The sequence below is a fragment of the Amphiprion ocellaris genome, chromosome 5, assembly GCF_022539595.1.
Source record: "Amphiprion ocellaris isolate individual 3 ecotype Okinawa chromosome 5, ASM2253959v1, whole genome shotgun sequence".
In the NCBI taxonomy this organism is placed as follows: Eukaryota; Metazoa; Chordata; class Actinopteri; family Pomacentridae; genus Amphiprion; species Amphiprion ocellaris.
Window position 1 is genome coordinate 13,587,753 of NC_072770.1, and position 26,423 is coordinate 13,614,175.

Genomic DNA, 26,423 nt, shown 5'->3' on the forward strand with positions numbered 1-26,423 from the left:
AGAAATAAATTGGTTTTGTCAGCGTAAAAAATGAAAATCAAACTTGTATACTCAAATTTTTTGGCTCAGGAACTTGGCTACTATCAAATCCTTGCATATATACTGAGGAATGCAGGAAAGTGTATACCTTTGCTGTGGGCCAGTTTTCTGTGGAAATAATCCAAACGCTGTCTCTGCAAAGAAAACACTGTGCTTATAACAGAAATGCAAGATAATCTATGCAGTGTGAGAGTAGGAAGGTTCACCTTACAACACTAATTCATAATATTATTTGCTGGTTTTGCTGAAGTACAGTGGCTGTTCAAGGACGGCAAACCTCAGCTGCATAGTACATTTACAAAACAAATGCAAAGTCTCTTTCCCATCGTGGAGACGACTTTTCTGTTGGTTTGGCCAGAAAGTAGCTCTGATTGCAGTCTGAGTGATCAACTCTTTGTATTAGGAAGGACATGCTCCAGTTGACTTTGTTCATATTTATTTTATCCTATTGAGTTTCAAAGGAAATGATGTTAAGTGAATTTTATTGAGTTGAGCTGCAGAAAAAAATATTCAGTCTTTGCTCTTAGGATATTAAACATACAGGCCCCACAGTAGGAACTCAGTGCATCAAAAATCAGTACCATTACCAGTATCATTATTTATATTAAAAAGCTTTTCTTTTATCGATATTTTACATGTTTACCTCTAAGTTTGATGGCAGACTTAATTTTCTCAGCATGGAAAGTGCCAGTGTGGCATAGATACCTAAACAGATGTCCTGTCATCCTGAGGAGACACTTTTTCTTCAGTTGCTTATGCTGTAGAGGTTGTGTTGATCTTTGCTTTAAAATACCTCAAAGGGATTTTATTGGCTTCAAGTCAGGTGACGTACTTGGCCAAGTCAGAGTTTCCTCGTTCTTAGAGACTTTTCTGTGATTTTGCACCATTTTATAACCAATTTCATTCAGTTAGGCTACTGGAAAATCACAACTGGACTCAATTTTGTATCAGATTTTCTAACTTGGGTGTCACTGAAGACAGGTGGATTCGCTTTTGTCGCATTGAGTTTCTACTTTGTACTTTCAATGTAGTCTCTCTGAAGTATTCATTTCTGATTGTACATGAGAGGAAATATTCTCCAGCTGATCTTAAAAATAATGCAATTATCGAGAGGCGATAGTATTATAAAATGTTGGCCTTTCAAATGATTTTACACAGGTTTTACTCGCCTCTGTTATATACTGTGCATTCGTATATACAGTACCAGTTAAATATTTGAATGATACTCATTTGCAATGTCCTACAAAACAAAACTAAAGACATAACTATAATATAACACATATAGATTTATGTCATGAACAAAGAAATGGTTTTAAACTTTAGATTGCATAGAGCATCATCACAGCATTCTTGAAGAAGCTTTTAAAGCTCTGAAGTAATGATAGACTGCCACTTTTTTATTACTTAAATCTGCAGATTTTTCCTTAATATAGATTGCTGTATTAACTGAATATGTTTTTGTTGTGGTGACTGTAGATGAGACTCACCTGTTGCCTGAAAAAAATATTCCAGTACTCTACTCCCACTGCTATCAAATGTTTTGCTTATGCATAATTTCATAGGTATCATTTCAGTTTTGATGTCTTAAGGGGTTTGTTCAATCTTTGCTGGTGTTTTAAAGTTTAACCTTGAGAATACTGACTCAGATGTTGAGAATAACCTGTTGAGGTCTGAGGATCCACTATTAAGAGGGTTAAAACAACTGCATGTGACCTCTGATTCAAATTTGGGGCCAAACACTTTGACGTCATTGTAATTTTGCAAAGTGAGAGAAACACTATATGTCTGACGACTGATTAAACAGCAGCACATTAGAGATAAACAGCCCCCTCTTTGACTTTTTAACCTCTTTGTCTTGTATGATTTATCCTATTTCAAAGGAATCCATGTTGCAAAACTATGCTCCCTCTCCACAGGGGTCTTACTTCAACTCACCTGACCTGATTAACGTTTTCTTTCCATCATCCATCTCCCACTTTAATAACTGTACAGGGTGTAGAGTAACAGTTAAGTGATGAGAGCCTGAACAGTGTGACTCGGCTGACATTTTGCTGCACCTTTCATCTTGTTTGTGGCATCACTCACGCACTTGCCACTCTAAAGTACTTCAAAAGCGAGACCAGACCACTGAGGCTCCACTTCTTCCTGCCTGAGGCGATAAAAACAGGGCAGCAGGCCAGAAGGTTACTGTAACTCTGTTAGGAGGGGATGATTTCTTTAGCTACTGAAATGAAACTTCACCTGACATAACATCTAATTTTGGAATAATCTGATCTACAGCCTGGGAATACACAAGCTGTGTAGAGAGAGGTAGATTTACTCAGTTAAAGTTACATGTTTAGGTATAGTTAAGAGGTACTTTACTTGAATATGTCACCATTTATACACAGAGAGAGAAGTACTTTTTTACTCCAATGGAAGCTATATTGTTGTACCTTATTGACTGTAAAGACAAAGACTTATAATGACCTTATATATTATAATACAATATAGTGTCATAAATTATCATGGTATAATGTAGTTCAAATTAACCTCTACCTTGAAGAAAATACTATAAATATATTTTTGCACCAGTGATTAGAAGACCTGAGCATTCAGTTTAGTCATTCCCAGTTGATGTTGGGGGAAAAGCATCATCGTAGTCTGACAATGTTTGTCAAAGCTGCAGATTCATTTGGTGCAGTTCCACAGCTGGGGTAAACCTCTTTGGAGATTTTATTTTGCAACTAAAGTTTTCCTGTGACTGCATGAACAACACCATCGTCTCCCAGAATGCCCTGTTGTCTTTCTGTCTCTGCCTCCGTCCTCTATGTCTCATCTTCCATTTGATTTAACTCCATCCTCATAACGCTCTGTGGGGAAATCTGCCGTTGCAATTATCTGTTGAGTTTCCTGAAAGTTAGCCTCTCACATTTAAACAAACCAGCACGGGCGAATGAATATGCCGATAATTAGGTCAGCCGGCAAGTTGCCCCTGATGGAGATCCCTAATGGAGTTAGCAAAGTGGTCATTCCAGGAGGCTAATTTCTGCTTCCTCACAGTAAAATAAACTTTTGAAGTTATTCACATTAAAATTAGTTTCATTGTAAAGCTGTAAGGAGCTTGTTTTTTTGCCCAGATACGTGCTGGTTTGTGCTACTTCTCATTTTCCTGATTCCCTACAACAAATCGGAAGAGTCCAAAGTTAGCTTCATTCATAAAATTCATAAAAATGTCTGAGGATAATTTATCGTTGGACAATGAACTTTATTATCAAAGACAACAGTTGCAGTAAATCAAACAGATAAATTCTACGTAAGGTAAATTAATATTAAATGATTAAACCACAAATTAAACTAAATGCTGCCTGCAAACACCACAGTCCTATTATCACACTTGTTTTAGACACAAACTAGTTTTACGGCACTTATCCTGATTGTTTTCTCCTGACTAGATCCTTTCTTATCTTGTTTCTACTCTCTGAGTACGTTGCTTTGGATAGAAGCATCTGCTAAATGAAATTGTAAAAATATATAAAGTTTGTATTATTATAATCATGAAACAAGAGTCACATTTTACACCTGCTAAAATATGTTCCAATAACAATATATTGGTAATAGCTCTCCATCATTTGCAGCCTTATTATGCTGTAATGTCACCATTAATTCAAAGATCATTCTTGTATAAAATCACTGAACAGTCTGTCGCTGATATTTAGCGACATCTCACTGAGCTCATATGAGGTGAAACACACTGACAGTGTGACCACAGTCCTGCTGGTGTGTTTACAACCAATGTTAGTCTGTAGGGCAGGAATCCACTAGAGGGAGCACAGCTCTAAGGCTTCGCTCCTGAGAGCTGATTAATCTTCAGTCCAGAGGACGGGAAGCTGTAGCATTCGTTGGAGATAAGCAGTGTCTGGAAGAAAGCTGCAGATGCTCTTCAATGCTGCCTCAGGCCTTAACAGTGTTATCAGGACTTAAATAAATGATGTGTTGAATCAGGTCCAGTTCCTGATTAAAAAAGTCCCCTCATTACTAAAGCAGAGCTGGGTTTTTTTTCTGTTTTCCACAAAGTATCTATAGTTTACAGATTTTTATAGTTTGAAAAGTAACAGTAAAATTTCATAAACATAAAACTGTTCCACTTTTAAATATTATAACATTACAAAATGCATGTGACAGAAGCAACCGTTAATAGTCTGATCATTTAATTTAGGCAAAAACTGATAGAAATATAGAGCAAATGCCTGAGGACAAAGTAATTTCATTAGCATGCTGGCTGGATGATGCCGTTTTTCAAATTTTTTCAGAGACATTCACCTTTACGGAAAGTCATCATATTAAAAATGTGACAAACTACTTTTCTCTTGTGTAAGTTAATTTTCTCTCACTTCTCTCTAAGGTTGGATGCCATTCATATTTAAGCTGATGGATGCGTGTAATTTCAAAATGAAGCACACATCTGAGTTGTAGCCAAATAAATTTCACATTCATTCCAAGTGTCATAATCTAAATCCCCCCCAAAAATCACATTTTTGTTCAGTATGATTTTTTTTTTCTATAACCAACTTTGAGCATCAATGTCATGAGATATATTATAGTTTAAATAGCATAACTGCACTGGTTTAATGGTTTAAGTGTAAAGAATAATAGAATCAAGCATTGGTACCTTTGATGTGTTATCCATTGATAATTCACCAGAGAAAACTTTAAAAAGAGCATTTCTATTACACTTTCAGGGTTCATATGTGATAGACGGTTTACCAAACCAAGTTACAGCAGATAAAAGGTCTCATTTTTATCTACATTTAATACCAAGTTAATCTTCTAGCCATGATTCCTTCTGTGTCAAGGCTATTTTCTGATATAGTTCTGTTTTGAAACTCCGCAAAATTTCCATATGATGAGAGAATTAAAATCATGATATAACACAATCATCTTCCTGCCTCATAGAAAAGACAAGTGTTGGATACCAAGATTACACATTTTCACAGAACAAACTGACTGAACACTATAAGAGGAGAAATTAAAAGACTCTCAAGCAAGCACTGAATGCTCCACTGCTCTAATTTTTTGCAGAAAACATGCAAATATCTGTGTTGTTTCTCCTTTTCACAGTCATAAACTACATAAAGTAAGTAATTTCAGCCCGCCCCTATGTACTTTAAGGACCTGTAACTCACAAAATGTTCATTATACGACGGTAAAGTTGCATAAATTCAATAACAATACAAAAGATAGCAGGCATTTAAAAATCCACTGACTTTAAGTGGTTCAGGTGGGAGGCACTGATTGATTTTTCATGGTGTGACCCCCCCCAAAAATTTCTTTTTTGTGGTTACTGCAAAGTCAAAAAGTGTGTCAAAAAAAAAATGATGTCATGAAGTCAAATAGGCGCTATAACCTCATTTAGTTTTGACTAAATAGGCACTTGCTGCCTTCTGCCGGTGTGAGACAGAATTGTGATATTAATTAGGACAGAAATGTTTTCTATTAAGGGAGGTGGTTTTGAATTTTTCCCTTTGCATTACAATAAATGTAACGTATTAAATAATCCATGTGCAACACCTCTACTTCTCCATATGACAACTCTTTCTTGAATAAAGGTGTCAAATGAGGCTAAAGAGAGCTGTTAGGAGCATCACCCAGAGCTTTGTTGTATAAAGCTTCTGTCTTCAGTCAGAAGGATCTTCAGGAAAAGAGCTCAGACCTCTGGGCAGAGCTGGAGCTGAGGCCTGAAGCTGAGGCAGATAGCCATCAATCAGTGTCTCGTGTGCACATACAGGGCTGCCTACTCTTTCTGCTCAGACCTCAGCTGGCTCCTCTTGGCCTCACAATAGCTGCAATTACACGGGTGGTGGTCCCTCGGGTGGCAACAGAGGCTCATGGGGGCTGTTAGGGCCGAGCGGGGACGCCACGGGCCATCTTTATTGGTTTCCTTGAGCTCGGACTGCAGAGGTGATGATAATGCCAATGCTGGGCTGTTTATCTCTGTTTATCTGGCTCTATTCTTAGTGGGGAATTAATGCAGTGTCCAGACACAGTAGGAGAGTAGAGAACACACCCTGTATCTGACAGGGATGCAGGAAAGCGAGGACTTTAATGAACTCCGAGGAGAGCAGGTCAGGGTTGGGATGCCACCTCCGTGTGGTAATAGTAATGTGTCTTCCTCACTCTTTCTCAGTCATGCCTATAAAGCTTTGCCTTCGCATCCAGGGGGAACAAGGCATCAAATTCTTAGCTTGATCATATCATGCAAATTTTCTGACTGCCTCTGAACTCACCCACAACACTTCTCCCTGCCTGCCTGAGACCTGAATCTGATGAGAAAATGTAGGTCATGAGTTAAACTGTTAAATTTCCATGAGGATAAACAAGATAATGGGATCTGTTGTGCCAACTGAATCAGCAGAACAGTGTGGTGGAGGTTTGTTGCCTCAGCCGGTTTTCTCAAGGAAATACTAACCGCTGTATTTTTCCAATAATCTGCTCCTGCTGGAGTGGGAAGGAATCATGTTCTACAAACAGTAGAGTTTGATATATGGGAAGAATAACATTATTTAGATGTTTTTTTTTTTCTGGAATTGCTAAAAGCTAGAGGCTGTGAATGTGTCGTGATTAAGCAATTACTTCCAGACGTTGCCTTTCTTCATGAACCGAGCCTCTGCCTGATATTGACATCTTCTCAATGGCAGTTACTTTGGAGGAGAAGCTCAATGTGCTCGTCAGCAACATCCTAACGAGTGTTTCACTGGCTTTGAATAAAATGTTTTTTGTGTCTCTGGGCCTCATGTGGCTGTATGCGGCTGCCAGTTTCAGCTTATGTTCAGGCTCGAGAGTTTCATCACACATACATTCGGTACAGCAGGGACTTTGTCTCACAGTGTTGCAGCTTGGAACGAAATCCCACGGCTCCAATTTTAAGTTTGTAGCATTTAGCGAGTGATTAGAAATTATCTTCCAAAACTGTCAGTGTTGTATTTATAGAAAGACAGCATTTGGAGGATGAAACTGCAACACTGGCAGTATTTACACATTTAAAGTGAAATTGAGCTCCGTCATTAAGGTTGACCTGCCGGCAGATCCAGTATGCTTTGCATTGTGCTAAAATGGATGTAGGGATTTCCAGAGGACTATTTTCTGTTTGGAGGAACATGTGAGTTACTTTAAGTTCCGATGTTTAGTAGCAATGAGGGAAGTCATATTGCTGGTGTAGCACAAAGCACAGAGTAAAAGGTTGAGGTTAGGGTAGTAAAGAAGTGTGCTACAGATACTTTTGTCAGAAGAAAACCTAATTTATACAAGTAACAAGATTTTCGCTGCCTAATATCCATGGTTTCTCTGCGATAACATTTATCTGCATGCATGTGAAAAGAACCCCTTTTAAGAATATTGTGATTGAATTATCCAATATCAACATTCGCTCTGGCAGCAGGCTGGACACAAAACCTTGTATTTTTAAGGTGGGTGTATGTTTGAAACAAATTGGTATGACATTGTCTAAATGTATCTGAAGGCAAAATTGGATATATCTGTATCAAACAGTCACACTTGAGGGTCAAAGAAAGGCGAGAAGCAAAATTATGGGGATAAAGCCTCACACTTCTTTCCAGTGTTTTTTCAGAGGCAGTCATGGTGTTGGATGTGGTTGTGCATGTTGAAAGGAACGGAAATTTAGTAGAAATGATGGCACGGGATGTTGAAAATAGTTACCGTTAAACGCAATCTTTGCAGAATCATTCAACAGCAGTGTTTATTTGACCCGTAGGGATGAAACTTGACAACAGTCTGCCCTTAGGAGCTTGGCCCAGAAAGCAAGAGTTTTTTGATCCAATTTTTCTAGCAAGATTTTGCATTTTTTTTCAGAGAGTGCAAGAAAAATGTTAAGACCTTTACCGTGTACCATATAGAGAACAGACCTGGGGAAAAGACAGACTACATATACACAGAAGAGGCAAAGCTCAAGGATGGTGTTAAAATTAAGTTTCTTGTGACTTTGGGCCCAAATGACATGGTTCATAACAGTGATCCAACACCCACATTACCCATTGAACTACATGGTAGCACTGTGTGGTTTCCCTAAATTTATAGCATATCAAGACAGTCTTGTTCTTAATGAAGAGGATATCCATAGTGCTGATTATTAGTCTCTGCTCTGCTGCTGGTATTACTGTAGTAGTGTACGACTGGGTATGTTGATTCCCAGGCACAAGCCAGTTAAAGCCTGTGAATTAAAGCACAGCTCAGCTGGAGTGAAGGGCTTGTCCTTCCCAGGTGCCAAATGGATTCTGCAGTTATTACCATAATGCTTTCCTCCAGCTCATTTCACTCCACCCCACCCCACAGCTGGGTGCAGGAAGAGTTGCACTGTGTACAGCCAACAAAGCAGAATTTGGATCCTTTACCACAGGAATGTAATGGCTGCTAGATGATGTCAGCGTGACATGTGATAATTTATCAAGTACAAACTATTTTATCATCTTGCTTTTACATTAAACCCATGATGAGTTCACAATGGGATTTAAACAACAGGAATGAAGCAATAGTAATTAAGAATAATTAAGAACTCCGACATGGGGTTTCCTTTTTTTCCCCCCGAGTAAAGAGGTGATCGGCCATAGCTGATGTCTCACTCTGCCCGTGCTCAGACCTCAGGCTCTGGAGAACCACATGATAGATGGTGTCCCATCGGGCTGCTCCGTCTGCTCAGTAATGTGCTGCCCCAGATGCTCCCCTCAGACTGTCACCGACACAAAGGGCAGTGTTTACATTGGTCCTTAATAAGGCAAGAGGAACATGTGTGGCCCAGTCCATAACCTGCTGTCTTGCAGTACAACATAAATGAAAAGGAAATTACATTTTACAGCAGTCCATTAACTCCTGTTTAAATTCAGGCAAGCATGTTAGACTCTGCATTTACAGCATTGCAGCAATCTGACATTAGAAACCTTTTAACACATCAAGCTCAGTTGCTAAGTCATGCAGCCATTTCCTCCTATTCTGTTTTTCCATTTCTGTTTTTTCTTTCAATGGTATCCTTAGTGTTTCCAACATTAAACAACAGGACGCATCTGGACAATGTAACACGTAGGTTTATGGTATGGCCACTTTGTTTCAACCTTGCTTCTGAGAAACCATGTTTTGTACAACATTTTACAATACCCTCATGCTCATTGGACAGTTACATAAGTATGAGCCACAAAGAGGCCACAAAGGTGAACTTCTTAAATGTGCAGATTGTGTTTGAGAGGTATTCTTTAGCGTCCACCTGGCCTTAGTGCTGCACATAGCAGAATGTCAAGGTGGGTTTTTCATGTTTCTTGCCAAAATGCTTGGAAGTTGTAATTAATTTATATCTCAGATTTTAATGTGCACATGATTGCACCTGCTGTTCTCTTCCGATGCCATGGTTCTCTGCCGGAAACCGGTGGAATGCTTCCTCTGGGTTTAGGCAGAGTTGATCCCCCAAGTGAAAGAGTTTAAGTATCTTGTGATCTTATTGATGAGTGATGGGAAAATGGAGTGTGAGATGGACAGGAGGCTTGGGGCAGCATTAGTAGTAATGTGGGCATTTTACTGGACTGTCATGGTGAAGAGGGGACTGAGCTGGAAAGTGAACTTCTCAGTTTACCAGTCCATCTATGTCCCAACCCTCACCTATAGACATGAGCTCTGGGTAGTGTCCAAGGAGGAGGAGGAAGGAGCCAGTTGAAGTGGTTCGGATTCCTCTGGGCAGACTTTCTTTGGAGATTTTCCAAGCATGTCTGCCTGGGAGGAGACTACGGGGCATGCCCAGAACTTATTATATATCTCATCTGGCCTAGGAACAACAGGATAGCTCAGGAAGACCTGGAAAGCATTGCAGGAGAGGGGGACAGCTGGGGTGTCCTGCTTTGTCTGCTGCCACCGTGACCCAACCCCGGATAGGCAGAAAAATGGATGAATCATTGCACCTTCAACTTTTTTAACCAAAGAACCAGACGCTTACAATCAATAATTTGTTTTCTATTAATGACTGAACCAGGAGAGTTTCATGTCTACCCAAGCTGGAGAACAGCTCTAACTGTGAGTCACCTAATGTTTTCTAAGGAGAACCCAAAAGCCCTCCTGGAATATTTTCTGTGGCTTTGGCACTGTTTTCCAAAAGGTCCACAGAAACAGCGTAGATGATGTAATTGGGCTGTTTTATTAGCTTGGGCATAGACAGTATACTTTTTTTTCATCTGAAACTCTGTTACAAACTGGGTGTAGTTGTAGAAAGGTGGGGCAATGTGTAGAAACTCAAGATGCTACTAAGCTGTCTTGTGAGAACTATAGGATCTAGTGTGTTTGAGGCTTTTTTGCTCCTAGGTGAATCTGTGGCTGATTTTTGTGTTGGCATCCACCCTCTTTGACAGATGAAGGTAGTCTTTGTAAATGTGGAAGCCATTCAGCCTCTGAACACTTATTTGAAACTGCTTATGATACAGGCTTTGTGGGGGGAAAGGAACCTTTGTTATCAGACAAAAAGCATTGTCTTATATGGCCCCTGGTTTAAATCAAAGTTAAATTGATTTCATGGAACAGAGACTTGTGGTTTGTACTCTTTTTCACTGTTAGTTTTTTCCTCACTGCCAAATGCTTTGTAGATTCTAATCATTATTTTAGTGGCATTTGAAGGCTGTATTTTTAGTATATAACTAGTTTTATGGGATTTCTTGGACAGATATCTGGAAAGTCCTTTGGAAACTTACAGTTCTGCACAAATGTACATGGAAGGTTCTGCCACAGTATTGATGGCTCATCGATTTCTGCTTACAACCCCAATTTGTCCATCCTTGGATTTCTTTGAAGTTCATTTTTAATGACTTGTAAATCCCTCAACTTTAAGGAAGTGAGACTCTAAATCGCTTGAGAGCCCTTTACCATTCCTGTACGAGCCTGTATTCATTAACTGAAGGATCCCAATCTAGTATTATGTTGACTTTAATTACCAAAAAAAATTGTTTCCATTTATTATTTTAGCTCTTTAAACAACTTGTTCATCCATGTAACATACTGAATGGAATGGGGTTTTGTGTTTTAGTCTGCAGCATCATCCCTCAGTGTGCTGCTCACTACTGTAAACTTATCTCAGCTGTTTTCATGACTCACAGCCTTTTACAAAATGCTGTCTGTTCTCACTTCAAAGCCGTGTGCCAGGCTGAATAATTGCTGTATCGCTTCGTGCGACTCCCCACCCGACCTGCTCCATGGCTCTGTGAGCCGATGGAGCCGAATCTGAAAGCTGTAGCAACGCTGCATTAAGTGTCTCTGCCAGGATGTCACTGACAGCTGAATCATCATGGCAGAGAGCAACAACACCCATCTAACGGAGATATCTGTGTTAAACAGAGAGTGACCATGGCACCATGTTTAGCAGTGGTAAAGGTAAAAAACGATGACCCATTTCAGCTGAATGAAGAGTTCTCTTGGATAGAAAGCACTCTTCACTGGTGCTGTATTGACAAGAACTCAAGAAAAGTTTGGCTTTGAATCACAGTTTTGCTTTTTATTTCATGTAAAACCTGTTCCAAAGCTACATGACACTCCAACATTATGATTTGTTGCAAGATGTGGATTTGTACTTGAGGGAACATATGTAACCCTAAACTATTGATGACCTGTGTTTCTGTAATCATCATTAATTCATGAATGCATCTGTAGTTGTCTGTTTCAGTTTATGCTGTGTTATTTTGACAAGTTTTACAAGGAGTTTGTGTTGATAAAACATAATTATTGATTATGATCACTGCGGAAATGTGAAGACAACTATTAAACTGAGATTTATTTATTGATTTTACAAATATGCACCCAATTTCAGATCACAGGCCTTGTAGGTTCTTCTCGTGCTGACACTCACCTCTGCTCTTCATCCAATCAGCAAGACCCATATCAAGGGTCCAACAGTGTCTTTTAAATGCCGTGTTGATGGTTGTCGTGGCAACCAGCTTGAGGTTTTATGTACACATGAATATGTGCGAGGTTGGCCCTCGTGGGTGCCGGATTTACCCTTCTGCGCACCATGTGCTGCTGCTGATTAGCTCGTCTCCGAGCAGGCTGGGCTGGCACAGGCTGTGCAGCATCTGATAAAACCTAATTGATACGGCCACCGAGGGAGGCCTTTGTGTGCTTTGTTGGCCCAGCGAGGCGCAGCAGAGTCAGACCTTGTCAGTGTGGCTGCTCAGACAATAGGAGCAGCTGTAACTCAACTCAGAGGAGCAGCGATGATGGAGACAGGAACCTCCTCTGCTATTGACTGACTGAGACAGAGTGGAGAGAAGGAGTAGGACAAGGGTTCGTACAACAGAAGGTTGCGTTGGGACAAATCTTTTGCAACTCTAGTGGAGGCCACGGCGACCAGTGGCTGACATCTCTATCAAGGCACTAGGAGCTTATAACTGGACATACAGCACAGGATGGCTCAGCATTAACAAAGGCAGCAGAGGGATGCAGGTTCAGCCCCCTCCAAGTGGCCCAGATACACAGAGGCAGATGCTGAGGTGGGACTGTACCATGTGGGCTGTCAGTGTTGTTGCCACACAGTCTAAACTGTGCAGGATTTGCTTTGTTCTTTCCTTTTAAGCAACTTCTTTTTTATGGACCCTAGACAGAATGACACTTTTAATCTAAGCCTTTGTAACTGGCTGACAAAATGTTGAAGTTCAAAGCTTTTTGTTTGGATTACTGGCAGTTCCTCTGTCTGCAGCCTCTGCATGGTTTCTATAAGAGGTAAGGTGCTGATTATAAAACTTCCAATTTTGCCTTTTTTCCTTGTCGAGGGAAAAGACGCGGCTTGTTAAATTTGTTTCTAAAAAATGGATTCGAACCTCATGTCAGTTTGATGCAGTAACTCTGTGTTAATGTAATTCATAGGCTTCTGGTTCTTTGTATAGACGTTAATGTAAAGTGTCATGTTTGAACCGGTCATGAACCACAGACAGCTACCACGTTCCAGTCCCCTGTGCTTTTTCCATGTTAAGAGGGGCTGAAATAGGGACAAAGGGCCCACGTGTCAGCAAGGTCAATGGTCTGAATGGAAGCACTATTGTTGTGGTTTGCCCCCAACAAGCTCCAGAGCAGTATTCAGTCCATTGTGTGTGGTCCCACTCACAGTTATTGGCTCGGCAGCATGAGGCGACACGTGCTCTGTGGCCCCTGTCTAGTACAGTACACAGTCTGTCCAGCCGCTTGCAATTCAGTTTTGTGTCTGTTTTTATACTGTGCTGGTAGGGGATGCTGTCCTACTCAGCTAGACTATTACATAACCCTAGAGATGCCATGAAGGTATAAATATTTAACCGAAATCCTTCAGATTGGAGGACATAAGGATTTACCTGAGAGGGAGAGTGAAATGAAAAAAGGCAATGTAAAGCTACATCCAAACTAAAACTCACTGTAAAATGGAAATTAGGAGGAAGAGCATTTTCACACCGTTTCGAAAATAATCTGTACTAAGACCTGAAAACACGTCACCATTCCTGTTTACTGGGTATACTGGTGCACGTGTTAACATGAAGCACAGGGGTGGTTGCTTAGTTGTAGAAAATACTACAAAAGAAAACTGTCCGAATGAAAAGTAAGACCAAAGATTTCTTGAACTGCACAATATCCTCCAGCTGAGACAACAAAGTCAACAAAGCCAGTTAGGACCATGTCGAATTAACCTCTGGTAATCAAGGGTGACATCTATGTTTGTTTCTTCTGAAAACTGCCTCATGATAGGAGTGTGACCAATGAGGAAACGAGATGTAGTCACAGTATCATCAAATCAGGAAGTGTCAATTTGTGTCTGCATCATATTTTCTACAACTCTGCTTCTGCAATTTTTACCCAAATTTTAGGGTGAGGGTTAGCCCTTACGGTCTTTAAAATTTAAAAGGCAACGGCTTTGTTTTGATAAGTCTCTTTTTTACGGGTCCTAAAACTGAGGAGGAATGCGGACACTATGCGTAAAGTTAGCAGACGTTATGTGTTTCAAAGTGAAACTGTTTGTATGGATGGAACCACAGACAGGACTAATCAGTCTTTGCTGGTCTGATTCTTTTTTCACAACTTGACAGGTTTTCATTATGGAAGTGCAGGACTAAACAGATGGAGTACCCCACCAATCTTGGGCCAGATGATAAATCAAATTAGTTTAACTAATTTTAATTTTTATGAGTGAAATGTGTATTAACCAAAGCTAACTTATGTGACCAGCAACACAAGAGCGGTTCATGCAGTTTACATGACGGTAGTGATTCCTATGTTTAATATCCATTCATTTTCACCTTGTATATATATTATTGCACTATCTGACTTGATTTATATATTTAATTTGCTAATTTATATATACATATATATATATATATATTTATTTATTTATTGTGTGTTCTTATTCTTTATCCTTATTGTCTCGGTTTGGAACAGGTACACAATGCATTTCACTGTGCATTATGCTATGTATAATTGTGTTCGTGATAAATGAAGGTCTTGAATCTTGAATCCAGGTTGTCCACTGCAAGGAGTGATTGCAAGATAGATATATACAATGATATAGCACTTTACCTATTGATCTGTGTCCTTGGTTTGTGTTTGTTGGTCAGGCTTTGTTCAGTCTGTCACTGCCATGTTGTCAACGTTAGCTACTGTTAGCTCATCAGCTACGAGAGACAAAATCAACACTTTGTTCTTTGGAAAAGTAATCAAGGTTTATGCTTCCTGTTGTTCACAATTTCTCAGCTAACTCATATTATCCACAGCAAAGAGCAAAAGTAATTTTTAGTCTTGGACTGTAGATTGCAGGTATAAGTCTGCAAAATTTCACATTTTGTTGAAGGTTGGGATTATAAGCTCCCCTCTATGATTTGTCAGGGAATTCAGTGAATCAGCCATTTTAATGGCTGGGCTCATTTCCCAGTATGCAAATGCTGCACCAAAACAATCTCCCATCACCATTTTGAGTGAACACCATCACTGCAGACCCCCACCCCCATCATTTCCACATCAGGATATTAAGAGCTGTCGCTTTCGTTGTGGCTCAAAAAAATCCATTACAGCAATTAGTACAACAAAATCAGATGGGTTTTACAGTTTATGATACTGCAGCCAAAATAAGTGGCGCACTCTGCATGGAAGCTCATCTATGCATTTTTTCCAGACCTCTGTTTCAACTTATTTGCTCCATGTAATGAGAAACACATCTGTGTGGTCAGCTGAAGTGTGCTAACTCTTTGTCTGGTTTAGAAAATGGTAATCAAAGAGGGGTAATATGTGATGAAGAGAAGAGCATCTCATCCACCTCAAGGCCATATTTGCTCATGGTTCCACCCATCCCCCCATGCAGCCATGTCTCTGAGGGAGGAGGAACAAAAAAACATCACCCCATGACGGCACGGCTTAATGCTCGGGTGTTTTTCATTTAAATACTGGTCAGTGATTGGATGGTGGAGACACATTTCATTAGGCTTGAGGACGAGCCAAACTCAACAGCTGTGTTGTTTTGGAGCGTGGTGGAACTGGAAAATGTTCATTTGCTGCGGGGTTCTGTTTTGGGAGCTGTACAGTGATCAGATCAGGTCAGCATGAGGCTGTACACAAAGGACAACAGTGCTCATGATACTGTTGAACCACAAAAACAACAGCAGGCCATAAGATGTGTCTGTCTCATCACCACAACCAAAAGAATAAATTTTCACTTAGGTCTAGCAGTGATGTTAAAGAATGTACATAAATATATTTAAAGATAACCCACAATGTATTGAATTTTTGTCAATTTGTTAGCTGGTTTATTGGGGTTTTTTGGACAGTATGGCCCTTTTAGGTCATTTTTTGTCTACCTCCCGATTTTATCAGCCATGCATGACCCTTCGGATGGTCTGGTGGTGAATTGATATCTTACCGAACTAACCAGTAAATTGAGGCAAAATAGTAAACATGTCATTTGAGATTTGCCAAGATGGTGTATCTTTCTGACTTTGCTTTCCTGACTTTTCTTCAGGCATCAATTCAAAAGTAAAACTTGTCTGAAGGATTTGTTTATGGCCAAATATCTGAATTCACTTAAATTAGGTAACAAATCAAATGAGAAGTAGGGTAATTTTCTCATAGACTTCTATGCAATCTGATTTGTTTTTGCAACAACATGAGCTCCCCCCTGCTGGCCATTGGAAATGCAAGTTTAATGTATTTCTATTGTGTTAAATTTCAAGCCATAGTTGCTGCCCTTCAGTTACATTCCTATTTCAATGCAGTTTTCATTGCTTGTCAAGGTTTAAAAATGGATTTTTTTCCCTTGGAACTACTTTTTACCAAAAGAAGTGATGAAAACAGTGTACAGCAAGGCACCATGGACTAAATGGCATTTCACAGTGCTCATTATCACAAACAACATTTGATTCACCCCCAATGTATTGGGGTTGGGATAATCCTAAAGTCCAAGCAAATAAAAACAAAACTACAGTATCTTAATACCTAGACGCCATTAGAGGGAAACCAATTTAGGCAAATTGTCAATTGTTGCCCCATAGGAAGATGTTCAGTGAGCCATTATAAACAACAAACAATAGTATATAAAATTAATACAATATTAAGCAAAACATGACAAGACATTTAAAGGTGTAACATGATTTGTCTGCAAGGTTTTTGTAGTAACATCCCTCTGTTTTCCTCTTGACTTCAGTAGATCAATGACCCCACTGGTCAATCTGTCAACCTGCACTTAACTGTGTGTTAATAGCTGACGATAATGGGTATTGTGTTGACGGGGCGTGAGGGGAACCTGTGATCACACCGGACTGAGAGCTTGAGTTAAGGCAGTGAAGTGAAAAACTCTTCGATAGAGCTCTAACCTCTCTGCTGTCGTGGGTCACTGGCCCTCATCAAACTGTCCAAATGCGGTAGTTCATCGGCATTGAAGATCTCCCCTCACCCATTCCTTCCACACACACATATTCTCCCCCAAAACCCTTCAATAATCACACCCACCCCCTCCACTCTGCCTCACTTTTCTGGCTCATCCACTTTTTCCCAGGTGGATGTGACCTCAACCCCACCATTAAAGTGGCTCCTTTATGCATTTCAGTTCACCCATACAAAGATCGAGGCTTTGCCCTTTTCCTCAAGGATTCATCTGATTACAGTGTTTTTATCTGAAGTTAACAGACAGAGCCACAGCCTTTAATATTCCCTGCTCATTGTGGACTGGAGGGAGCAGTCTCCGCTAAATTGAGGACATCAAAAGGCTTTCTAAAAGCATGAAGCAGGTCCCTTCTTTTTCGCACACTGATCCCAGCGGCGCTAGCCCAAAGTCCTTATAAATGCAGATGAATCGCTGATAAATCTCTGGTGCCTTTCAGAATTCACACTGACTCACCCAAATAATGGGAATGACCCTAATTTGGTTATTGGGGCTCAGAGGAGGCCACTGAATAACAAACTGGAGAAGAAGGGCACAGCAGCAGCCACTGTACTGAATAGTTTAAGGGGAAATGTTGTATTTAAGTGGCATCTTAAAAGAGTGCTAGTAAATTTGTTTACGGGCCAAATGGAACAAAGATCTGTGAATGTGTTGGTCCTCAAAGTGAGATATGATGCTGACCTCTGTCATATTCAGCCGGTGTAGCTAAGTCAGTTTATTTACAATCTCAAAACTTTCTTGTGTGTAATTTTCATTTATATAAGTCTGCAAATACTACGCTTTCACTATGTATTATACTTCCTGGCAATCTGGAGTGGCAGGCAAGCCTTTAATAAACAAAACCTACAAGATGTGTATGTAGTTGTGGGGACTAAAGAGTATACCACTGTCTGCATACCTTGTGCCCCATGCAACTCTGTTACGGAACGTATTTGTGCACACTGTGTTCCTGCCAACATCTCACAGCTCATACACCAACAACTTGTTCACCCATGCTGCACTACCCAGCATCAGATACGGCTTGTAGCGATCAGTTTGATATCATCCACTCTGTCTGTGGTTTTTCTTCATGGCGTGAAATGGAAACATCAAAGTCTGAAGCCCCTGTCAAATTGATCTGCTGTGTGAAACTGTACAAGTGTGGCAGTACAACCCTCCGGAGCTGCAGTGTGTCTGTAATCCAGAGCTTCGTGGCCTGTAGCGAGTGATGTTCCCTTTGTTGATTAGTTTTTATTATGTATTAATTACATCTGCCATAATACATCTGCTTCTGCTCGTTTCTTTGGTGTATTGTAATATTGCATAAAGGGACACAAGATACACTTCATCAAAGGGAGGATTTTGGTCTCCGAGGCTTCATATTTGCATTCTTTCTAACTAGTAACAGTTGACCCTGCCATGAAAGTCGGGGTCAGAGACAGACAGACAGACAGAAAAATGTTTGGCAGCTGCTCAGAGGAAGGCCAAAGAGGCCAACAGGGAGTGAAAATACTTGGCTATTCTTAAACGTCTAAAATAACAAAGGCAAACTTCTCACATGGTCGCTGTAAGGATTTGCATTACTGCATGTCAGCATATCCTTTACATGCAGCTGAAGTTTGTTTGAGACATTTGGTATGCTCAGCTGCAACCACTTACTTAGGACTGATGACGTACGATTAACTCATACAGTAGCTGATTTTATCTTATTAAGTGTAAAGTCAAACACATTGGTATACACATTTATCGCCAAACCAAACACAAATACACTGCAGCGTGGAAGTTAATATGGCAATAGACATGATTTTTTTTTTTGCTTTTAGCTTATTAAGTAAGTGGCCCATTTTCCAGTGGGGATACTTGCAAGCAGTTTGAGGGCAGGCAAAATCTTTCAGACTGTTCTGATTGCAAGAACTGCACCCATGAAACCTCTTTCAGGGCCATTTTCAAGGATGACAAAAGTACATATTTTAAGATATTTACTAGTGAGCGACCCTAGCACACTGCTGTATGGTGCTTTAAGTAGTGCAACTTGAAAAAGACGAATGCTGTTTGGTTAAAAAGATAGGTTCAAGTCTAATTCTATTGTAAAACAGAAGTCATTTGGGCTATATGTACAGTGAAGGGTTACTAGTTGATGTAATTGTGCCTCTTGTTCATACTGGGCACAGAAAGAACCCTTCATAAAACAATTCCAGTGTAAATAATGGAGGACAAAACTCAGCCCTTTATCAGTGCAAAAATAGATTCCAAATTTCATCTGAAACCGATTTGAGGCCTTACCACTCTGCTTCAGTCCCTTCACAGCCATTATAAGCACAAGGAACTATTACACTTAGTAACCACTGACTCTTTTCAGTGTACATGTAAGCACTCTATTAAGACATTCTCACTTTTTTCAAGGCTTTCTTTTATTACAGAACAAAAGTAATTCTGTCGAGCTTCTTTCATCTCTTAGGTCTCATCCTTTGACTTCTCTACATCTTCAGTTACTCTGCATTCATGAAGATCATGCATCCTTTGCTGCAGCACAGAGGCGTGTTTTTCTGTTCACTCATTTTATTGGAGAGGATCTGCAGGCTGCACAGCTGTTCACAGCTAAAGCCTCTTTAAGACACGCACCCCTTTCCATTAATCTGACAGCAATTTAAGGTGTCGAGTTCATGTCAGAATAAGCCGCTCACTTTTCTATGAAAGACATGGATCTTTCCCGGTCAGAGCCTGTAATCTTTTTGTATTATTGTCAAGACAGAACAAGTCGGAATGAGTGCATTAACACAAGCGGATAGGCATGTACAAGATTTCAATTTACTGATGTTTTTACATATGCTGACCAGTTCAGCAAAAAAATGGTTGGGAATTGGTGCAACGCAGAGATCAGGGCCAGTTGCCCACACAGCTTAACAGGACCATAAGGGTCTCATTTATTTGATGTAACTTCCCTACCATCTAGCCTAACAAGTTGGATGCTAAATATTGTACATACCCTGGGACCTTCTGCCCCTTTTCCCCAACTTGTGTGTTTTTACGTGTTCTGGTTTGGCATGCAACTTCAAATATGCCAGTCGCTGTCCTAGACTGTTGGCCAGTCATGTGCTCCCATCAAGCTGCAGCAATCACAACAACTGGGCATAAATGTGTATTAACTTGTCAGTCTTGGCAGCTGTGATTTAATGTGAGTAGCTTAAGTTGGGTCTTCTTGTTGTCCTAGCATTTTCTGTGCGATACCTCGCTAGCTTGTGTCCTGTGTGGTTACACATTGTCTGTGTGTTTCTGTAATCTCTAGCTAGTGGCTCCCTGTAGCCTTGTGCTTGTCGATATCTACCTGCTATGGACTACTCGTTGTCTTTAGGTGTTCTGTAACCACTTGTGGTAACTCATAACTTTGTTCCATCTTTGATTTGTTGTACTTAAGGCATTCATCCAACTTCCTGGAACTTGGGCCAGGCTTAGTTAATTTCACACACCTGCTCACACTTAGCTACACTAGGTTGCTGCTGCCTGTGTATTTAGTTTTTGGAGGGAGTTCAGTTATTTTCTTTTCTAGTTTACTCAGCAAGTTGGAACACTCTTTTTATTTCATTTGTTTCATTGATTTAGCAACACCCACAGGCTCGGTATTTCTTTCCAGTTTTGCCTCTTTTGTCAGTAAATAATGCTTCTAAGCAATAAATTACTTGCTGAATCAAAAACAGCTGGTTTTTGTTGCTTCCCTGAACTCTTGCAGAGTTGGATGGTAACGACACAGTTTCAGCATGTCTGGACAAAAAGTCACCAGTGTCTGAATCAAACAAAACCGTCACTTTAGCAGTTTAACAAAGCTGCAGTAATTATCACTAACTGTTCAAGGTCTGAGAGACGCCTCATGTTTTCTACATCCCTTCCACATATCACATTTTCCATGTCTTCCAACTAAACTTCCAGTCCACTGCTGACTCAGTGCGTTGACTTTTATCCTGCGCCTGTGGTGTTTTATTCTCCTTCACCTTGTTTGGAGATGGCTGCTAAGTGACGCATCAGACGCACTGTAGCGTGCCCAAAGATCTACTTCCCCCATTCAGCAGGACTGTGCTTCACATCCCCTTAGGTCAGATACCATCTATTGAGAGTTTGCGAAAGAGAGTGAGATTTGACACTACAGGAGCTGGTACAATGGCAGCAAACAATACCCAAACCTCTGCACCTCCCATACAGAGCCACAGAGATGATATATTGCGTGGCATCAGTAAGCGATATGCTGCTGAGGAAGGGGCTGCAGCCGGCTGGTGGAATGTGACCACGCGCTAGTGTTACACACTGCAGCAAGGAGGGATTTTACTCTCGGTCTGGTCCACTTAGCAGCTGGCCTTACTTGGTAATGCTGGGTAAGTCTCTGCCCGGCTCTCCTCAGACAGAAACAACTTGCTGTGTCTGCTTTTATAAAAGCTGAGTAAAAGAAGAAAAAAAGGGGAACTCAGATGGGAGCAGTGACTGAAGTAACCCAACCTCCAGGAGGGAGAATTAGTCATTTTTCCTCAGGAGCAAGCAAAGACTAGTACATGTTTTGTGGTCAAGTGAGGAGAGAGAGAGGGAGTGGCATGGGTGGATGCTGGTAGAAAGAGTGCTGCTTCTCTCTCATGCAGACTGTTTTCGGCTCTCAGTTGAGTAAAAACATTTGGGTCTCTCATTCAGAGAACTTAAATCTCAAGTTTCCAGCCCAATGATGTCAGGGGCATGTGGAATCTAATGTGGAAGTACTGCATTTCAGTGCGGACGATAAGGTAGGGATCCTATTACTGCAGAGCTCCAAAGCATGGTGGTGCGCTGCTGGGAAAGGAAAACCATCAGGCTGTTGCTGGTGGCTGAACAGTTTTTAATATATTTGGACACTTGAATGTAACATTTTTACATGAAATACTTGCAGAAGAAGTCAGGTTGACAATATAGGCTTTATAGTTTTAATAGTAACCCTTAACTAGTAAGAATAAATACATTTTGGACTTTGCAAAAGTTGTAATAAGCTATGACAAAGATTATCTTATTATCTTCCAAAATTATCTCAGTGAATTATAAATACAGCTTCAGTTTGTATTAATGTTTTAAATAATTTGTTATTGTTTCAAATGTCACAATAGTGAATAGTGATGTTCTTGAGACAGTCCAAAAATCCAAATGTACTCCATTTACAATTATATTAAATTGAGTTACCATGGATCCAGTAAATGTATAGCTTTTTTTTTTTTTTTTGATAAAAATTTTCTGTGACCCTTCTAGCAAAACCCTTGTCATTAGTTGCACATGTCTACCAGTCTGTGAAATTATTTCTTTGTTGTTGTTCTGTATAAGTATTTTTTATGAGCCTAATGAAGTAATTTTTGGGGGTAATTTGCAAGAAAAACAAACAATCAGGAGTAGTCTGGAAAGTTGATTCACCCTGTGACTGAAACTATAGTGTTCCAACCATGAGTTGGCAGTTTGAGGTCTTTAAATTCGCTCCACAATTTTAGACACATGGAAAACGTATACACACTTGACAGGCATTCAGTATTTTCTAAAAGGAGAAAACTGATTAAAGGGCTGACCCAAGCCTCACCGAAAGACCCACAAGGATAGTTAGACTCAATCCAAAATGTAGTTGACCCAATCAGACCCTTAGAAATTTAAGAAAATCATGCCCAGCATGCTTGAGTAGAATCTGGACTATATGCACTCAGTTAGGTCTAGGATTCTCAGAACAACTTGGACCTGTGAGGAACTTTACTTGGAACCACTGACTTTAAGTGTTGGTTATTTAAACTGTTGCGTATTCTGATGCATTCTGTTGATCTGCTGTTCAACTGTGTGCCAGCTGCTTTAACTTTATATGACTTCAGTATCCAGCAGAGGACAGGAAGATGATTTGCTGCACTTCTTATTTCCATGTGGTGTCCTCTGTCTGTGCTGCTGAGAACAGAACAGCAGGCCATGAGAGATGCTATCGGGGACGGGTTAAAGCATTAATGGTTCCACACAGTGATTTCACTACAGCAAGGCTAAAATTAGTGGCCACTGTGGCTAGAGCAGCCTGAGTCAGCAGTAGCCAATCACCATTCATAAACTGCTCTGGCCTGTAATTCTAGTCTCCACGGGTCGAACAGCCACAGCTTGGCGTTCCCGCTTTAATACAGAAATGTTCCTCCCTGGACTGTCAGGAGTCCAGGCGTTTTATTGAATTTCTGATCCCTGTCTGGTACAACACACGCACACCATCTTGTGTAACTTGGCCATCAGACATTTTCCGTCTCTGATTAGTTCTCACGAATACCGTAGTTACATGGTTTTTCCTCTTGGCTTGGAGTCCCTTCTGTCTGCTCTGCTAAAAATGACCACAGAGTTACTCACACAGGACCCAGAGGCTGAAGTCAGATGTGCGGAATATTTAAATAGCTAACTTTAATAAGCTTTGTATTTTTTTCAGTTTAAGTGTCACTTCCTGTTGTTGGTAAATTTTGGTATTAATAGTGGCATCGGGAAAAAATGACATCGTTCAGTGTTTCTGAAACCTAATTAAAGCTGTAATCATTGATTTTCATTGATAGTGAAGCAAGTTGAAGCAAACCGATTGTAATAAGTCAGTAAATTAGGTTTAGACTAATGAGCTGAAGCATATTTTATAGATATAGTTTAACATAAACTTGTTCCTTTTTGTGATGGATTTTAAAATAAAATGAGAAAGTTTGATGTCAGTTTTTAAGCTTGTTCTGACCAAATACATTGTTACTGAATCTTGACTTTGCAGGGCAGTATATTTGATATGTTGTGCTATAAAAACAGTGTTTGCAACTTTAAAATGTAACACTTTAACATCTTAAGTTCTTTATTGATACTGATATTTATTTTTGTCACTCATCAGTGGTATTTTCTCTGTCACATAATGTTGCACACTTTGTGACATCACCTTTTCCCAAGTCCGATTCACCAGATGTGTGTGGCACATTCCAGTCGGCATTCTCCAGCCCTTCCACACTTCGCCAGCTTGGCAGCAACCTACCAAATAGAAAATGAAACTGGAACTAAAAAGTTTTGTCGAGGGTCTGAATCGTACAGTGAGTTAGCCCTGCTAGTTTTTTTTTTTTTTCGGTGGATTATTTATTTTAATCACAGTGCTCGTCTCCCTCTGTGCAAATATTCCACCGCAGGAATTCCACCCATCACTATTTTGAGGGAACCCCAAAGCTGCATACTTCTCTTAGCCCCGCCCACTATTACTGCAATTGGTTTAAAGATGCACAAACAAGCCAGAGTGTTTTATTCCTCCTATAGCTGAATGATAATATAATGCAGCCAAACCAGTGCGTTCTACAGAATAGACTGGCTAACTGAGATTGCTTTTTCCCCAAGTTTCCACTTTCCCCAACTGAAATATGTACATTTTTCCAGCAAAAAGACCAAAACAGCTTCAACATTAACAGACAGTTGTGTTCATGTACAAGCCCATCGGTCACAGTGATGTAGCCTGGCCCTTTAAGAGGCTCAGCAGGAAACAGGGCTGCCATTCTCAGTCAGTTTTACACACCTACAACTTCTTGCAGTACAATTGTTGAGCCTGATAGACTGACTCTTTGGTAGCACTCGTCCCTGAGCGGTGGGAGAAGACGACGGTGTCATCTGTCTGCAGAACATTCCTGAAGACAGGAGTCATACGTCAGTAACTCTCCTCTACTCACATGCAGGTCTCCACTGACCCTGCTTCTGCTTTTTTTTTTCCTGCCCGCTAATGCCTTACTACATACCAACCTCATCTGTGTGTGTGTGTGTGTGTGTGTGTGTGTGTGTGTGTGTGTGTGTGTGTGTGTGAGTAAGTCAGTGGTTTTCTCCCTACTATTCTCTGTCTGTAGGGAATTTATAATCTGCTTTGCTGGAGCTGTTTTGTAATAAATTCCCTTTAAAGACCTGAGCTTTACAGCAGGGGCTCTGTTTGAACTCTTATTTTTGTTCAAAGTTCTGCGAGCATGCAGGCCCTTTAAAAAGGTTTGCCAGTGAAACAGTAGAGGCCAGCAGCCCTGATCTTGCTATTTCAACTGCACGCCAAAAGAGTGCAGGATATTATTTATTTAACTCATGGTCTCAGACTGGAGTTGGAGCTGCCGGTCTGAGGTGACGTGAAGTGAAGCTGCATGTCTGGTTGAGGAGAGGAAGCACAGTTTTCCTGCTGGACTCGACAGCAAATCCTCTTGACGACTCTTCCAGCTCCTGCACGGCTTCCTGACGTCCAAGCAGCAGATGGGAGCCGGCAGTTTGTCTGAAGCAGGACCTACATCGGCCTTCTGTAAAAGCTACTGTTTAATGCAAAAGTCATTTCTGCCTTCAATTCCTGTAGGAGTGAAGTTTGAGGGCCTTCTGTAAGGAGCTCAGAGCAGCCAGTCAGCTGTTGGGACGGCTCTTTGACAGCACCTCCCTCTGCACTGTAGCTGGTAAACGGTATCTCAGGAGACGCCTGCTTTATCACACCTGACGGAGGCAGACAGACAGGAGGACGCTTTTTAACACCAAACAGAGACAAACAGACGGAGCAGCGAAGGGCAGGAAGGTTTATGGTGAGTGCTGGTCTGATTCACAGTTGGAGGAGCTGTGCAAGGAAAGACAAGATATTATTAGACCTTTACCGGCTCTTAAATCATGTGAGTGGCTTTTTTGTTTTTACATGCTGAGAAAACTGCATGCGGTGTTCTCTCATGCTCCGAGATATCAGTCAGTTAAACTGGCATCCGTGTTCAGTCGATGACGAGGTCACTTTACTTCAGCCGCCGTTCCTCAACAATTTCACACTTTTCGTGTTTTGCGTGGAAGGAATTCTTTTCATCCCGATTACTCTCGTCACGTCTGGTCTTCTTATGTAAAAGCTAATTTATGTTGACTCTGCATGTCAGGTCAAGCAACCGGGCATGTTTCCGTAGGCTTATCTACCTTTCTGTGACTTTTTTCTTGTTTTCAAAGAAGCTGAACTCCAGCAGGCTACCATGAGAAGGTAGTTCTTTATATAATGTTGCTTGTTGTTTGACTGTAGGCCAATATTGTAATTAGATGGTATAAATATTTCAGTGCTGCAGTGTCTTATTTCCACCAGTAATTTGACTCAGGTCTCCTTTCCTGGACTCCTAGTTGGCTTTCAGTGTGTTTATTTGCGTAGTGTTTTGGTATATTTGAATCTTTTTTTAAATTTTTGCCTGTATCTTTTTGAATTAATTTTTAAAATGATATTTTTATTTGAATGTCCTCTTTTCCAAAAGGTGCTCAATTTACAATAACTTACTTACCATGAAAAGGAAGCCAATACTGTCTAAAAAACGCAAAATTCAGTGATATATTTTGTATGATTTACACTAACAACAAGCTAGTTAAGATTATGCTAAATGTTGTCATAACTAGCTTCAGCTAAAGCTAGTTTACTTACTTTTTACAACTTTTTTTCTGCATTACAACAATAAAATATAATTTCCCAACATCTCAGGACTTAAAAATTTAACTGGATCTTAGAAAACTCAAC

At 40.4% G+C, this 26,423-nt stretch overlaps 1 protein-coding gene across 5 annotated transcripts in view; it reads left to right on the forward strand.

The window, feature by feature from the left end:
- iqsec1b (IQ motif and Sec7 domain ArfGEF 1b) overlaps positions 1–26,423 on the forward strand; it is a 222,139-nt gene that overhangs the window by 131,225 nt on the left and 64,491 nt on the right. The window contains exon 1 of one of the 5 annotated variants that reach the window (XM_055010590.1): positions 12,516–12,771. The exons of 3 other annotated variants lie outside the window; for them this stretch is intronic. In XM_055010590.1, the coding sequence (XP_054866565.1) occupies positions 12,695–12,771 (77 nt within the window). In that variant the 5' untranslated portion in view covers positions 12,516–12,694. Of the gene's footprint in view, positions 1–12,515; positions 12,772–21,524; positions 21,679–26,423 lie in introns of those variants that run through there. One more of the 5 variants, XM_035951860.2, reaches the window with a different exon arrangement.